Genomic DNA, 18,431 nt, shown 5'->3' with positions numbered 1-18,431 from the left:
GAGGAATTTAAAATTTCTTTCCAACAAATAATTAGCGTGATGCATGGCATTTGGGCCTAAAGGCAAATTCCTGTATCACTATTAATTTTTTTTGAAAAATTTGGATTTTTTTCCAAAGCGATTTCACTGCTTAGGTAAAATTAAACTAACGCTGTTCGTATTTTATAAAATTGACATTAAACAATTTTTTTTCGATTTGAGCAAAAACGCTGTATACTTTTCTAAATTTAATTGAAAATCGCATCAAATTATTGATTATTTTTTACCTAGCATACGAGAAGCAACTAGGTGTACGTAGCCTCAAGCAATTTGCATAATCTTCCCGATATGTGTAAATTATCAACTTAATCAATAATGGAGTTTTTAATTATCCATTTCTAAAATAAAATTTTCGTTTTCAAACAAAACTAATACATGCAAATTCCAATGTCTTTTATATGAACTCAATAGGTAGTTGTATTAATTGAATTTAATTTACATAACACAGTTCGTATTATAAAATAGTGGAAGTCAACGGTGATCAGTACAGCTTCTCATTATTCCCAACTCTAATGATTTTTTATAGTTACACCATTTTTGTAGGGCTAGTTTTACATAACACTTAACAGGAATAATTCTTATTATTATATATATATATATAATATTTAATTTTTATTATATGTATAATATTTAACTTGCCATAGGTTAAGTTATAATAATCGCATAATCATAATCATAAATGAAAATTTTTGCATATCTTTGCGTTTCAAGACCTCCTGATCATTTTGGTATATCTTAGGAAAAATGGATGTTTGTGTGTATGTATGTTCGGATACAATTTTTTTTTTCAACGATTTTGATAGTGCGGATCAACCGATTAGAATGATTCAGAAAACATTCAAATCATGATGACATGCTGTTGTTCACAAAGGCAGGCCCAGCTGATTTGGAGATCCCGGGGAAAAAGTGCCAAAAGTAGCAGCTTAGTAGAGAACGGAGCATCCGATTAGAATGATTCAAATATATTTTGCTTGTGTTTAGGGTTTGAAGAAATGATTAGTCAGGAGTTTTTTTTCGTATTATCGAAAATTATACTCTAGATAGATAGATTTTATTATTTAAAAATATACAAAGTTTTAAATATTGGAAATTCTGAAACTCACTCATATACTTGAAATATACAATTTTAACTTTGCAATTCAGTTTATAGAATTTTTAAACATATTTAATCCTCTAGTCCTCTGATGCCGGGTAAAATATGATATAAGGCCTTTTATTCTAATTCGGCTTAATTAGATTTTGTTTATATATATTTCTCTGGAAAATATTTAAAGGCCGACGCCTAGATTTTAATTGAAGCTTTTATATTTTACTCATATACTATGATGGTTAAAACTTACAGTACATATTTATAATAATCTATTTGAAAATATTTTAGTCAGTTTTTACGTAAAACAATATTTCAATAATAGGGTAGGTCGGGTCCTAAAGGTTCGCTGATAAAAGGGTCCAAAACCGATATCTCAAAAACCAGTAAAGTTAAGGAATTTTTTAAAACAATATTTGTAAGTAGAGGAAAAAGATAACCGTCTTAATGCTTACGACAAAAACGACAGTGTTTGAAAATCCATAACAAAAGTATTTTCTTTCGTTGTTATTTTTTGTGGTTGTGAGCACTGTTGTTTAGTTTACGAGACCTTAATATAATTTTTAAGTATACGTGTTATGTTGTTATGTAATGTTAATTATAAGTTAGATTCAACAACAGTTTTTTTATATAGCCTTTATGAAAACTAACACGAGGTTAGGGTAAAAAGGACCAACTGAACTTTTACTCTGACAAAAATGTAAACAATACAAAATAGTAAATGAAAGAGTAAATTAAGTTAAAAAAGCAATTTATTACAAGAGATAAGATAAATAAATATTTATTATTCCAACCCTGCTGATGAAATACCACATCAAGGTTATATACAGTATCATTTCTGAAAAAATGTTCACAAGTACATTTATATTCTGCATTGGTTGAATAATGCTATTATTTCGGAAAATTCCTTTAAAATTAAAGATAAACATTAGACCTGTTTGCCTTGTGGCCGTCTCATTTTACCTTGTCTATTATATAGGGTAAAAAGGACCAGGTAACAAATTTTTGAAAAACTGCAAAAATAACATATTTCTAAATGATGAATTAGCTGGGAGATTAACTGAGCATAGTTAGATCGTTATTTATTTGATATGTGTTATTTGTTGTGATGAAATTGGTTTGGCTTTCACAATATAATTGTTCAAAGTCAAGTTGGACCTCTGTGCCCCGCCCTACCCTATATATTTATGGTATCTGATAAAATTAATACTATTTGTAACATGGTGTCCAGTTTAAAATTGCCTTAAATAAAACAACCAATAAACTTTTAGCATAAATCAAAAGACGCATACCTTCAAGATCATATTTCATCGGAAGTGCATCTAATCTTTGGCACCATTCACGTAATGTTGTTGAATGTAGATCATATATAATACAGTTTTAAAGAGCGTAGCCAAGATTCATAATGGCCATTCAGATTTAGACGCGATTCATTTAACTTAACGACTATGTGATGAGATCCAGACTCAGACACTAGGCAGTCGGTTTGTGGGATGCCAACACTGTCATACTTTTCACTCTTTGGATAATTGATACTACCATGATACTGGTGCTCTCGAGTTTAATTATGTTTTGTTTCGTTATGTAACTTCTGGAGAAAATAGGATAAATGGTGGTAATAAAGGGGCAATTGATATAGAGCAGAGCGGGCTTAAAGGCCTGCGGGTAAGAAGGTCCACTATTCATTATCTCAAAAACAAACTAGTGGTGCATAGCATCGTGCCTCAAGGCAAATTGCTGGGACTTTCCGTACCAGAATTAAATTTTCAAGCAAAAAAAAATAATCATCAATAAATATTGATCAATGATTAATTACAATTGTTTTAAATAATTTCGAAGAGATAATTATAATTGCTATATATCTATTTATTCGTTCATATAATATACAGTAACGATCTTATCGCTCAAAACACTTGAAAATGTTTACATTAAAGAGAAGCGATTAAACCCATCTGAGGATATTCAATCTGAGAGGAATAACGCATATGAAATATATACATTTTTAAACTGAATTGTAAATTTAAAATTTATATTTTTTTTGTACATTTTTGAAAATGTTGAAACAATTTTTTTTTCTGAAGATTTTGAAATTTGTTTGAACCGTATAAATGAAGTTTAAAAATTAAAAATCTTAGTAGGGAACCCAAAAATTTTTTTAACAAAATTGGTTCTTATATATAACGAGCCGTTCAAGTATTACGTAAGCACCATAGGGGGGCGGGGGAGTTATTGATTTGCTTATTTTGGGTGCATTTTGGTGACAGCTTTGCTTACTTTTGCGGACAAAGGGGGATAGGAATGTAAATAATTGCACTAAATCTGCTTACGTAATACTTGAACGATCCCTAATATATTATCTATAAAATATCTAATAAATCGATGTGCATATGTCTAATAATCATTTTAGACCGCCAAATATCAGTTTTTCTACATTTTCTTCTGTATCTCCGAAACCGTAATAATTTCTTCATTTCGACAATACAAGTAAAATGGTTTTTGAATCATTCAAATCAGGTACTCCATTCTCTTAAAAACTGAATTACCGTTTTTGGCACTTTTTGCCCCGTATCTTCGAAACGGCTGAAGCTGTCTCTACCAAAAACTAATCAGCACGTCTTCTCATCAATAGGAATCGAATGTTTTTCGAATCATTCAAATCGGTTGATTCGTGCGCTCTAAATCGTAGACGCAAAATTGCATCCAAATATACATACACACATACATACATCCATTTTTTCTAAGGTATGCCAAAATGTTCAGAAACTTTCAAAACGTGAATGTATGCAAGAATTTTTATTTTCGATTTTACTCTACGGGAAGTTAAAAAAGCAAAAAAAACATTTTTATGCAATGATGAATTAGTTGGGAATTTTACTAAACGTAGTCAGATAGTTGTTTGATATGTAGTACTTGTTGTAATGTAATTGATTTGGTTTTCACAATATAATTGCTTAAAGTCAAACTGGGCCCTTGATGGGCCCTTGTGCCCTACCTTGTTCTGTTTTGTTGAATCATTCTTTTTTTTTAAATATTATTATGATATAAAATTTATAAATATTGTAATTTCAAGACCATTTGCGAAATTGAGATTAGTGATCCAACATATTTTATTTACCTGTAGAAGGAAAACGATGTTTCTAGGAACAAGTCAACAAAAATAATTCTAATATCAAAAATATCTCCAAATGAAATTCGAAGAACACTCAATATACTTGAACATGTTTTCTTTACAATTCTGAAAGAAATAGGTATTTTGATTATCGAATTTTTTATCTAAAATATTAGAAGTCTAATAAATATTGTATTATATATGCATATTGTTTTACCCAAGTTCATTAATTATATTTGATGACGCAATTTTGGACCTATTAAATTGCAATCTGCTTCACGAGAAAGCTACGATTTTAATTACGTATTAATCAAGAAAACTATTAGATAAGATTTTACTGATATTAATTAATTGTTGTAATGCATTTGTGAATTAATTTCACCGTATAATTATTGTAAAATTAGTCCGAAGGAATTCTAATGATTTTGGTATATTGTGCTCACGTAAAATAATAAATCAAATTGATGAATGAGAATCATCAATTTTAATACTTCAGTAAATATTTTAGTTATAGTAAATGTAAGCGAAATTAAAATACTGGATGTATTACAGCTTTGTCTGATCGAAAAGAATATTGGTCCTTTATGTAACATTTTTTTAGATTCTGCTTATACCAAGGATTTTTTTTTACTTTTTTGCGATTACATGAATAATAAGGTGGAAGTAATAGAACTGTTGGACCCATAGATTAAAAGTTTATTTTTTTAACTTTTCAAAAAATAATACGTTTCATATTGATGAAATTGGCAATAGAGTGGAATTGTAATGGATGTTATTAGCAACATATTAATTTCAGATGCTGAGTTACTAAAATATATCTAAAAAAAATTTATTACAATAAAATGTCCATGCGTAATTTTCTTACGAGAACTCTGAAAACTAAGTTTAGAAAGATGTCGTTTGTTTCATTTCTATTAGAAATTTTACAATATATTCATTATCTTAATAATAATTGACTTTAACTTTTACTGATGATTTTATTAACTTTGTTACAGATTACCAAACAAATTCCACTTCTAGCGCAACTGCTGTCGTCACTAGTCGACGCCGCAGAGACGCCCAAAAGCACAAAATGTCTGCTGCCAAAACGAAAAAAGTAAGTAATTTTTTACCAACTTTTAAAAACTAATGATTATAATAAATTTAAAATTGACTATCGAATGATGCAGAATATAATATGTACATGTTTAATAATATGTTTACATTTTACTATTTTGCCTATGGTAATTAATCATGGTACTTACTTCATTAATATTTTATTTCCCTTTAATACTTTATTTTTATGTAATATCAAATTATTTTGTTTATATCAAATATTATTTTGTTTATAGTTTATTAATGGAATCTGAGCCTTAACTTTTTATAAATATAATTGTCTTTGGGGCTTTATATACTATAAATTAGTTCTGAGTGTTTTTACTCTTATTTCTTCCAATTTGTGGCAAAAATTTTGTTTTAAATTTTGCATCATTCAGTTTTTCCTAATGTGATTTTGGTGTTACTTTCCTCCTAACATAAACATTAACACCCTCTTTAGTGTGACGCAATAACAGCATCCGCAACAGCAGCAACCACTAACGGTGACGCCACACCTCCATCTTCACCGCCGTTCTATGTCATACCAGACGACGTCATGTCCTTAGAAGCAGCAATCGAAAATGAAATGCGGTTAAGAGGGTTGAAGGAGAAAGAAAACAATTTAACTAACCAGGATTTAGTTAGATCACCAGTCGCTGATTGTTTGAGTAGTCCAGACGAGTTGTGGTGCGCCAGAAATAAAGATTTTGATGCCCTAGTCGAGTCGCCTTCGGATCAAGCAAGTGACAAATTCGAAACATTGCTCTGTGCTTCAAACGAAGACTTAGATGGTCGAGTCTCCTTGACAGATTTGTTAAGTCAGGACGAAGGCAGTGAAGCCGAATACGAAACAATGAAAACTCAAATGAAAGTATTGCAATCTACAGTAGTTATGCAACCTAAAGATGACTCAAGTAGTCCCATAGAAGAGGTTGCACCAAGGGACCAAACAAATGACATAGACCTCTTAACAGATACAAGAAATATAAGCAAACCGGATGCTACTCAAATACGTTTAGATTTAACACCAGACGTGGTCAGAAATTTTAGGACCAAAAAGTTTTTCGAATCGGATACAGACGATGCTGTACTTTCAGAAATATTTTCAAGAACTATCAGTTCTGCAGGAGCTACACCAACAGATGATGAGTTTGGAACAGGTCAGAAAGAAATGACACCTCCAATGCCTTCCCCGAGGATTGTCATAGATAGCCCTGAAGAAGATTTAAAATCGTTGGTTAACCGAGGACGACCAGCGTTTTTGATGGAAGATTTCGAGGAACGCCCAGCTACATCCACCCTTTCCTTAGAACAAACTACTATCACAACTGTAGATAGTAAAGAAGAAGTGGAGGGTGATAGTTCTACCAATTGGATGACTGTAGAAGAAGCTGTTCAAGAAAAACAAGTTGGAAACTCAGGTGCAGTAGTCTTAAATGAAAACGAATTCTTAGCTGAACGTTTGACAACTGAATCACACGAAGGAAGTCTTACAGAATCACAAATCCAGGATGATATTTTAGACAAATCACTAGAATATTCAGATGAATATGTGCTTAAAACAGACGAAGAAAAAGATTTGTCTTCATCCCAAGAGGCATGCTCAAGATCTTTTGATGAAAATTTGGAAGGTTTTGATGAAGATACAGGAATCATCGATGAGATTTTGCACTCTTCTAGTTCCTTTGGAATGAGGGATATTAATAGATTAGAAGACTTGGTTCAAGATATGTCTAATGCTATTGATGAGAATTTGAGGGCCCAGATTTCGCCTGATAGTTCGGCTACGTGCGAACTGAGCAGTGGTAGTGGTGGTAAAGCTCCGGGCGTTGATTCTAACAATGCTACTAACATTGCTGCTAGAAATGCTAATGTGAGTGTTGTTTTTTTTTAAATATTTTTTATTTGTACATTATATTATGACATGAACGCGTTTTCATACGAATTGACTTAAATGGGTTTTTATGATAAAATTATTATTAGAATGAACTTTACATGTTTTTTTTTTATAAAAACTTAAATACAAAATCGCTGCGTATGAAAGTTGATCATGGGGTTCAATTATTGTTAAGATTATGTACACTACATTATAAGTTTTTGTACTTTTTCCTGTAGCAATTATCACTAGTACTTTATATTTTCTCAGTGATAACACCTTAACTATAAAAATAGCTTTGGTTTACAATATGTCTTTTAGGATTTAGGTGGATACTAACAGGTGTATTTACAGCATAAGGTTACCCCATGACAACTGAATTGAAGATTTATACGTCATATATTCAATGTGAAAATTGCGTGACCGAATCTTTTTTTTGTTATATTTCTAGGCCCACAGAAATATGATACGGCTGTTTTATACAAAATACACGTCTCCTTATGATTTATTATTAATAAAACTGTTATGATATAATTCAACTGGTAATATTCATTTTTTGGTAAAATATGTTATATACATACATGTAATATTCACATTATTCTATCTATTAAATTTTGAAGTCTGTATTAGTATATTAACCAGTTTCACAAATCTATAGCGTGCATAGTTTTATGTCCTCGGAACCTAGCTATGACGAGTATATTCGTCAATTACAAAATTGGCGCTGGTAAGATCGGACCGTATGATAAAGATGAGTTATTTATTTTACGAAAATGAAAATTATAAACTAAAATTTACTTTTTGGTTAGCATAAGCACATATTACATACGTATTAAATATAAACAGGACCAATATGTGTAAATGGCACTTTTGTACGTTCTAAAAGAGTCCAAAACTCCAAATTTTAATGTATTTATATTATTATAACTCAACCAATTTTCGTAGGATTTTTTAGTGCATGAACTTTATCGTCATGTTAGATTGTATTAAAAATGCCAAATTATTTGTTTGAAAAAACTTAATAAATTATTTTGTAAAATAGTAAGCATTTGCTATAAGAAAATACTGGCACAAATACGTATATCATGTACGTAGTTCTTTATACTAGTTAATCATTTAAATTAAATTAATGGTAGAATTTTTTTCACAACTAGGGAAGTTTTGTAGACTGTTCGTGACACACATTTTATGAATCTATTTAGATCATTAATTTTTGTGAACTATGCACAAATCCATAACGAGATAGCAAGATTTTTGCGGAAATGGTTACAAAAAATCACTTCTTTGCTGTTTAAAATTTGTGAAATCAAATTTCTTCAATCGTTTCTGAGAAAACGTTCACAATATTTCAATTCTGACTCATCACACTGCCAATGCGACTTTTGGCAGTAACTTGACTATCATATCTTTCAAACTATGGTGAATTTTTAAAATTAAATCATTAATCGTAGGGCCGTAAAATTTTAGTATGTTTAGAATGGTAATGATCTCTGTCATCATAAACAATTTCATCAAAATCGTTGAAAATGTTTTGAACATTTACTTACAAAGAAACGGCTTGGACGATCATCGTGCAAAACTAATCAACGTGAGTTCTGTTGAGATATACTGAAATATAAAATTTAAATAATTACAATTTTTAAAATCGTTTCAGCCGTTTACGAGAAAACGTGGACAAGAAATTGAAAATCAACTTACCTACAAACACACACATAATTCTTTCAAATTTGGTTTCAAAAGATTAAGTATGACTTGAAACGTCGAGAAAACATGAAATTATCAGATTTTTGGCAAAAACATAAACTTCTCCTTCGAGAAGTTAATAATGATTCAATAAATTATTATATTCATAAAAGTGTGACTTCATTTTTTTGTGGTGTGATACGAACAACCTAAAATATTACATTAAAAAACGTTGTTTATTTTTAAAAATTCATTAAGTTTTGGAGAAATGAGCTGCGCTCTTAGTATAGATACATTTAGGGTTTTTGTATTGGGCACATTGATGTGCACTCATTGTTAAAAACATTTTTATAACATGTATTAAATAAATTAAATCAAATATGTTTTCGGTAAAAAACAAACATTTCAAAGGGTATTCAGGTTTTTAAATGTTAAAAAAATGTATATAATTTTTTTATTAAGTCAATTATTTACACATATTTGGAAGTTCATGTAACTTGTGTTAAGGTAAAAGGCACCTTCCAACTACTTATTATATATCAGTATAATATTCTAAATATTTTGAAATTTGAGATAATTTTTTGATTTTCTTCAAAATTACAATTTATATATTTTAATTATAATTGCTATAGCTCGTCAAGCCTAATTAATTGGTTGAACGCTGATTCCAAATTTCTGTTCAAAAATCAGGAAAAAATGTGTTTTTTTACTTTATTCTGGTTCAAATTTATATTTGATTCACACTTTCCGATATTGATATAAATTTTTCCTTTAAGATTATATTCGTTCAGGCAATGTTTTATGCAGTTTGCAACCAGGCAACCGTGCAACGTGCATCTAATAAAAGTTATTAATGTTACCGAATGTCGGGAAGTGGTACCAAATGAAACATTTTCTAGTTTACTCGGCCATATTTCATTTTATAATTAGAACTACGAAATGTCAGCAGTGCAGATGTTGGCGAATATATAGATATACTTGTATATAAGCTTATTGCAAGATATGGAAGGAGATAGTAGTAATGGTAGTAAGGAGATAGTCATTTTTTATTTTGGCGTGTCCTCTCCAAATAGTTCTGTTACTTCCTTTAGAACAATTTTCATTTTTGCTAAATTATTAAAACTACGTATGCATTAATAGATTGAAAATGCAATGTAAAGTATATGCTATATAACTAGTCGTACATGGTATCATACCTTAAGGCAAACTGCTGGTACTTCCTGTACCAAAAATTAAAATTAAAAAAAAGATTTAAATGTGAACTAAATAACTTTTGAGCATTTTAAAATCTTTGAAAAAAAATACCTTTTTGAAAAAATTGGATTTTTATACTTAGAAATATTATAGAAATTATTAACTTCTTTTCAAAACAAACGCTATACGTTAGCAGCGTAGAAACGAAATATGGAGGCGCGTGAGCGCCGTGTCGCAATTTAACGGATAAACATTGGTACGGAACCCATAGAAATGTAAACCATATTATTAAAATATTTATGAAAAATCTGATAATTTGATGTGCATATGTCTAATGATCATTTTTGTCAAATCAAATGGCATTTTTTAACTTTTTTTATTGCTAGACCGCTAGACCTGCCTTTCCAAAAATTCATCAGTTCTTCACTTCGACAATAAAAATTAAATATTTTTTGAATCATTCAAATCAGACGGTCCGTTCTCTCAAAAATTAAATTACCATTTTTGGCACATTTTGCTCCGTATATTCGGAACGACTGGACCTGCCTTTGCCAAAAACTAATCAGCACGTGTCCTTATCAATAGGAATGAATGTTTTGTGAATCATTCAAATCAGTTAGTCCGTTATCCGTACATACATACACACGCATACATAATTTTTTTCTAAGATATGCCAAAATGTTCAGAAACCTTTGAAACGTAAAGATAATAAAAATTTTCGTTTTTGATGTTTTTGCGACTTACCCTACGAGAAGTTAATAAAGTATTTGTACGCAAGTTCAATTTATTTTCAGTTTTTTGTATATTTCATATACGATTTTCTTGGTTCCAAAGAATATCATTAAAACTATAATAATAACACGTAGGCGCCAGCCTTAGCGATTAAGCCCAATAACCTGGTCTTCTGTAGGAGCTAAAATCGATTTGTAGGTGTTGTTAGATGATCACGAATCTTCTTTGATATTGAGATTGTAAATATCCTTTTAAATGTATGAAATGTATTAAAGTTTTGTTATTCGCCATAACCTTAATTATTACTACTCACTCCTGGATACTTTTCCTTTAACATCAGAAGATTTTCTTTTCCTGTAATCTTTGGCCATTAGGGTCTTTCTCATGTTTTTAAAGAGATTTGACTCTGTTTTAGGCATTATTTATAAGTATAACAAAAATATTTGTTTTACAGTAAAATAACTACAATATTAATAGCTAGATAATCTCTAAATAATTTATCAATTTTAATGTAAATCTGAATATTGAAGACAAAATTATTTAAATTGAAATTGTTTATAATTTAATTACAGAGAAATTAACGAAAATGTTAATTTGGTATATATACCCTAATTATATAAATTAAAAACGACTGTTTCCATATTACAAACAGATACGCCATTTTTATTTATTTGAATAGATGTATAGGTATAATTACATTTACCCAATTTTATCAAATTTTTTAATAGTCATTATATTTCCATTACCAGTGCGCTTTAGAGCGCCTCGTCCAATGCGAGTCATCGACGACCACAGTGACGACTACATCTACATCTTCGTCATCATCAGCGGTCACCACTAAGAATGAAGAAATCGTGTCTTCTAAAAAGGTCACGACCAAAGCTACTGCCAATGGTGAGATGATCACCAATGGAGGCACTGGTGATGCAGCAACTCCTAAGAAGAAAACGAAGAAGAGCAAGAAAGAAAAAGGCGAGGCCGAGAAGGAAAATATTAGCGTGGTGAGTAAATAGATGGATAAGTTGGATAAAATGATACTGAGGAATATTTAATTTTTCGGAAAGTTACTGAAATCATTAATATTGATAAATCTATAATCACTCCACATATTGTTTTTTACCAGTTTGCATAAACTATCAACTTTATCAAAATCATTCAACTCGCGAGACCGTGGTGCTTCTTTGGTCATTCAAATACTGCAAACTGTTTAGACTTTGGCTTTTGGCCAATAAAAGTTTGAATAGATTTTTAAATTTCTTATGGTGATAAAAATAAAATATGACAAATTATAAATGAATCAAAAAATATTTTACGAAATGTTCATTAAATTATGACTTATGTTAGATAACAAAGTTAGAAATCAAACTAAGTTAACAAAAACGCAATCTTTGCTAAAAAATAATTAATACTATCAATCAAACTTTGGTAACAAGAAATATGATTTTACAAAGTGACACCTAGTACCGGACATTTCAAAATAACCAGTATTGAACACGCATGTAGCCATCTCCACTCTCTGGAGTATTTGCACATGTGTGTTTGACGAATATTCTTAGATATTGCAAAAACAAAATCACTGGGCCAAAAGGGTGGATGAATAGTGATTTTGTTTTTGCAATATCTAAGAATGCTCTCAGCTGGAGCATTCATCATAAGATTTTTATTCTTTGACTGGGAAATACGAAAAATGAGGATATGTAGTGACCGTTAGCACTCATACAGAACAAAATTAAATAATTAAAATAAATTACGTCAACTCTCACAACAAATATCAATATGTTTACTGTCTTAGTGTCCAGTGTTAAGGGACAGGCATGTTCGTTCATTTGGTGGTACCTACTATAATTGTTTAAAATATCTAATAATATTCTACCATTTTACGGATAATAATCCAGTACTACTTTTATCATTGAATACCACTCAAATATAAATGCATAAATACACTAGAATTACTTCCATTGATATTTAGGTAACGCCGTGATTTTGCGCCTAAAACTGCAAAGGGTTGCTCCCGCCGTTGCCGTGTGCGTCACAGATGAGTCTTGGCAGGTGATCCTGCACCTGTGTGCCCCCCGCGCCGCTTTCACTTGTATTTTGATATAAGAAGATTTATACTCGCTTAAATAACACGTGTTAAATAGAGTGTCCGGTATTAGGTGCTGTCCGGCGTTACTGGACTTTCTCCTAATAGCTTTCCGATTAATTATATTGCCCGTACTACAACCAAAATACGTAGTTTCCGATAATTTATACCAGTATGCCTTAGATATGTTGTGCAGATTAGTAATATAAATTTGTATTTATATGTTTACTTTATTTTTATTTTATGTGCATGTGATTTGCTGTTTTTGTGTGTGTTGTGTTGTATCCACTATATAAGAACGAAATCGAAGTCTGTCCTCGAAAGATTGATATTCCTTCAAGACCTGTACCAAGCGATTTGCCCAGATATGAAGATGATCTTTCTAATATCAACGTCAAACATTTGGTGAGTAGACTTATTTATTTAAAGTTTTTATTTGTAGGATATTTTGCATCGTATTAGGAGATTAAGCACACGATAAATAAAGAGAACTTAAGAGCAGCTTTACTATTTTATTTACACGGATCTATTTTTTGCTGGTCATTGAAACAAAAGGAAATACTTTCGTTATGGATTCTCAAAAATTACCGTTTATCTGCCGATAGCAAATTCATGAAAATCAAGGTTATAGCTGGTTATACACCTTTTTCCCTCTACTTTCAAATATTGTTATTGAACGATGCTAAACTTTACTGGTTTTTGACACATCGATGGTGGACCTTTTCAACCCCGTACTTTCATATATTACTATCTATTTTTCGAAAAATTCTGGGAAATTATAACTGAGAAAATGTTATTCGACAAAATGTCCATTTGATCGATACCAAATTTAGGTTCTGAATTAAAATAACATAAATAAAAAATAATATAACCTAGAAAATGTTTTATAAATACCAATGAGTATATAATTATACAAATGAGATCTTTCAGAGCACCGTATTTGAGAAAACTATGATTTGCAAAAAAAGACTTGTAGCAGTCGCCAAGAAATGCATTTTCATATTAACATTTCAAAAAAGTTGATATTTTAAGTTTCTAGTAACACTTGCGGTCCGTTTAATAACGTTTTTGTGTATAAATAAGACTACACACAAAACTACTTACTACAATTTAATCATAATTAAAGAATGATTTATGATGATAAATGATAATGATGATAAAGAAGAAAACTATGATTTGCAAAAAAAGACTTGTAGCAGTCGCCAAGAAATGCATTTTCATATTAACATTTCAAAAAAGTTGATATTTTAAGTTTCTAGTAACACTTGCGGTCCGTTTAATAACGTTTTTGTGTATAAATAAGACTACACACAAAACTACTTACTACAATTTAATCATAATTGAAGAATCACGTAAAACATCCTATTGAACAACATATGTCAAAAACGTTTGACATTAGACGTATTAGCCACCATCCATTGTTTTATTCAAATTACGCTTCTACAAACTTTTCAAATTAGAAATGTAAAGTTTCTATGCGATTTAGAAATAATCTCACCTTTCTGACAACCTACTGATTAGCACGAATTTTTCAAGACTAAACCTGGCCAAATCGGTTTAACCGTTTTCGAGTTTTAGCGGATCATTTTATCGAGAGCATTTTTATATATGATATATTTTCTTGGTGTTTTCACAACATGAACATGTAATATATTGAAACTACGCTCTAAAAAAAAATAACGCTTTAAATTATTAATATTTTTGTAGTTTTTACAAGTTTTACAAATTATGATAGCTTTTTGCGGGATTTTATATATCATACAGTTTGTATGAGTATGAGAAGGAGCAATAAATGCAAACACCTTCCAGAATGAACTATTTTTTTTCTTCCTTTGACTTATTGCAGCAATGTCTGGAGAGGTTATTTTTACTTGGAAACATATTTTAATCTATATTTTAGAGCTAAAACGAATATTACAGATCTTTGTGATTACAAAGCAGGACTCTTACCACTGCCCAACAGATACCCCTTTTATTCGATATAAGTTTATTTATAAAATATTGATAATAATCTTTGATCAAGATCAAGATTATTAGATGATCAAGATTATTAGATGATAGTAAATTGGTACTGTTGTTTCAAATTAAATCAGCCAATGCGATCACCTATTTTATTTTATTTTGATAGATCATGTTTTCTTGAAATTGATGAACTGTCCATGAATTAAGCTCATAATCAATTGAGCGTTTTTTTAAGGATTATTGGCTCCCTTCCTCCTCCTTGGTGATGCATGGTGACCAAATTACCCCGATGTTTTACTAGATACCCCTCTACCTGGAGATATTCTGTGATTTTTTGTCAACCCTCTCCGCTTCTTCTAAGCCTCAAGTGATAAATGGACGACTTCAAATAAAAAGTATTAAAAAATAGATTTACAATTAATATTCAGAATGTAGTCTGATATTTATTCCGAGTTCTCCTATCGAAAGTGCCTAGACGTACCATCGCGTGTGCATATCGATATAAATTTTATCAATATTAAATTCTTTTCGGTGCATTTAACACGAGGAATGCGCGCTGACAATATAAGCCGTTGTTTTCGACATCAATAATAAATGGTCGATATATATATATATATATATATATATACATATATATAAATATATATATATATATATGATATTCAGTTTTCAGGGCAATACATCAATTAAAAAATTTGTATGACTTTAAAACAATTTTATTTTTTCCATACGTTTCGACACATTGTTTTGTGTCATCTTCAGTGGACTCTAGATTGAAAGAACAGATAGAAATTATTATGAATACGAAGCGACTCGTAACAACAAATTCTTCATTAAATTAAAAAATTCTTATAAAATTAAATTCGATAAATTATTGCAGGCTAAACGCAACCGTTCAAAAATAGTTTTAAATAGTACACTAATTAACAAATGGCTAAAAAATCTTTCCAGCGTCACAATTCCAGATAGATTACTTTACATTTTTGCACTAGGTCCCAACTTTGCTATCCCCAATAATTGCCACAATTTAAATTTTATTAAAGTTTTAAGCAGACTAGAAGCTGGCCTTCATAATATCAAAAATCCTGAAGTAAAATCTAACATTCGTTCCCATTTCTGCAAAAATTTTCTCTCCTACATCAAGTCCTTTAACGCCAAAAAAATTGTTGATTACAAAGATATTTTAAGAGACATAAAACTTTGTAAAAACTTTCTCAAAGATAATCCGAATATTTTAGTAACCAGAGCAGATAAAGGAAATGTCACAGTAATTCTCGACAAAACTACCTATTTAGAAAAAATCACTAGTCTAGTTAATGACACTAACGTTTACAGTCCTATCAATAGCGATCCTACAGATCGAATCAACCGCACGTTCCACAAATTCATTAATAATTTAGTTTCTACTAAACAAATCCCACAAGACTTGTCCTTGTCGTTAAAAAACCTACATCCTAACAACCCAAAATTATATGGTCTCCCAAAAATCCACAAAACCAATGTACCTTTTAGACCTATAGTTGCAGATTTGAATTCACCACTAAATAAATTTTCCAAATTCTGAGCAAACCCCTCTCCATAGTTGCTGTTAATTCTCCTTCCTTTATTAAAAATTCCTTCGAATTTGTCAACAAAATACGTAATACACAATTGCCCAACAACTCCCTCCTAATAAGCCTAGACGTAGTTTCTCTTTTCACAAATGTCCCACTAGAACTAATTTTAGAGTCAATCACAGATAGATGGGATGAGATTTCTTGCCACACTACCCTTCCCTCCATTGGTTTCGAGAGTCCATCAAATTCATAGTCGCGAATACTTATTTTGAATTCAATTCGCAATTTTATACACAAATTTTTGGTACTCCCATGGGATCTCCTATCTCACCTGCTCTTGCTGAACTCTCTTTACAACATCTCGAAAAAAACGTTTTTAAACTATCTAATGTTGAATTTTTCCTTTACTACAGATATGTTGATGATATAATTACTTGCATTCCTAAAAATAACCTTGATTCTTTACTAAAAATTTTAACTCTTTTAAACAACACCTAACCTTTACCTTGGAAAAAGAACACAATAGGTCAATTAGCTTTTTAGATGTAAATATCATAAAAACTCCAGATAATAAAATTATTACTAACTGGTACCAGAACCAACGTGGTCTGGCAGATATCTCAATTTCCATTCTTATCATCCCACTACATGAAAATCGGTACCATTATCAATTTAGTTGATCATGCTATTCTTTTGTCAGATAAAAAATTTTGGCCTTTTAACCTATCTCTAATCCACAGAACCCTATTAAATAATTGCTATCCTCCACACCTTAAAAAATCAGTAATTAACAACAGACTTTCCGTCCTTAACACAAAACATAATCATCCTTCCCTCGAGTCTCAGAAAAAAGAAGAAAATAAGTTTATTGGCACTATTTGTCTCCCTTACATTAAAAATCTCTTTCCTATTTGGAAAAAACTATTTGATTTCGCGGAATTGCGTTTAGTTTTGCAATATTGATCAGACCCTTAACTTTTTATTTTCGAACTTAAATCACCGACAAGTTTAGATCGTATTTCTAACATCGTGTATAAATTGACTGTACAAATTGTGAGGCCACTTATATTGGCGAAACTGGACAACATCTAAAAAAACGTCTTAGACAACATTATAACAATTCCAAAAATAAAAATCAAAACCAAACTATGATAACCGACCACATACAAAGTTTCAATCATATTTTCAATTTTGATGTGGCCACAATTTTATATCACGAATCGAATACGTCTCAGAGACGCTTTTCAGAATCTTGTCTGATACATCTTTACAAAAATAGTTTAAAAAAAAAGATGGGATATTTCCTCACTGTGTGAAAATTACCAAGTAGTCTTAAACAATGTCTCGAAATTCATACCTTTAAAATAGTTTACCTATCATGATCGACGTTTATTTATATTAATTTTAATGCCAATTTTTCTTTTAATTTATTTATTTTATTTATTTATTTTTTTTTTCTTTTCTTTTAATTTTTATCTCATTTTACAATATGTCCACCCTCACAATTGTCATGTTTTTTATATTTCACTATATGTTCCCTCTCGCGTTGTCAAATCTTAAATTCTTTGGTCAGTTCGTTTGCTTGGTACCTAACCCTCAACACGTGGTTCGCACTTGACGTACATTCAGTCATCAGCCTTACTCGGAGCACAGAAATGTACGGCGTGATGTTACTTTACAAATTCATAAAAAATCTCATTCAAAAATTATATATTGTTCAATTTAAAATGACAAGGATTGTTTTTTGTTGCATTGTGAACATTTATAATATGATATAATTAGGATTGTGCATTGTGAACATTTATAATATGCAATAATTAGGATTAATTCAATTACATGTAAGTTCATACCATATCACTTCTTATATTTTAGTTTTATTTAATAATTTCTATCTGTTCTTTCAATCTAGAGTCCACTGAAGATGACACAAAACAATGTGTCGAAACGTATGGAAAAATAAAATTGTTTAAAGTCATACAAATTTTTTAATTGATGTATTGCCCTGAAAACTGAATATCACATATTTCAACATC

General features: G+C 30.3%; 1 protein-coding gene and 1 long non-coding RNA gene across 2 annotated transcripts in view; one reads left to right on the top strand and one right to left on the bottom strand.

Annotated features, from left to right (window-relative positions):
* LOC113364076 overlaps window positions 1-18,431 on the bottom strand; it is a 122,740-nt gene that overhangs the window by 69,766 nt on the left and 34,543 nt on the right. The window lies entirely within an intron of this gene.
* Window positions 5,241-13,361, top strand: LOC113364075. The gene is made up of 4 exons (XM_026606537.1): window positions 5,241-5,331; window positions 5,773-7,185; window positions 11,547-11,798; window positions 13,178-13,361. The coding sequence occupies exons 1-4, from the start codon at window positions 5,308-5,310 to the stop codon at window positions 13,340-13,342; spliced, it is 1,854 nt and encodes a 617-aa protein (XP_026462322.1). The 5' UTR covers window positions 5,241-5,307; the 3' UTR covers window positions 13,343-13,361.

The sequence above is a fragment of the Ctenocephalides felis genome, unplaced genomic scaffold (assembly GCF_003426905.1).
Source record: "Ctenocephalides felis isolate EL2017-DRISC unplaced genomic scaffold, ASM342690v1 CF-g0.4_SCAFFOLD_00845, whole genome shotgun sequence".
In the NCBI taxonomy this organism is placed as follows: domain Eukaryota; kingdom Metazoa; phylum Arthropoda; class Insecta; order Siphonaptera; family Pulicidae; genus Ctenocephalides; species Ctenocephalides felis.
Note: the sequence above shows the minus strand (reverse complement) of the source record. Positions and strands in the feature narration are given on the sequence as shown.

Excerpts from the sequence above, each read along its gene's own strand:
- LOC113364075 (XM_026606537.1), top strand. The coding sequence starts at position 5,308 with ATGTCTGCTGCCAAAACGAAAAAA. Across the intron at positions 7,186-11,546 it reads TTGCTGCTAGAAATGCTAAT|TGCGCTTTAGAGCGCCTCGT; the intron begins GTGAGTGTTGTT and ends TTCCATTACCAG. Across the intron at positions 11,799-13,177 it reads AGAAGGAAAATATTAGCGTG|AACGAAATCGAAGTCTGTCC; the intron begins GTGAGTAAATAG and ends CCACTATATAAG.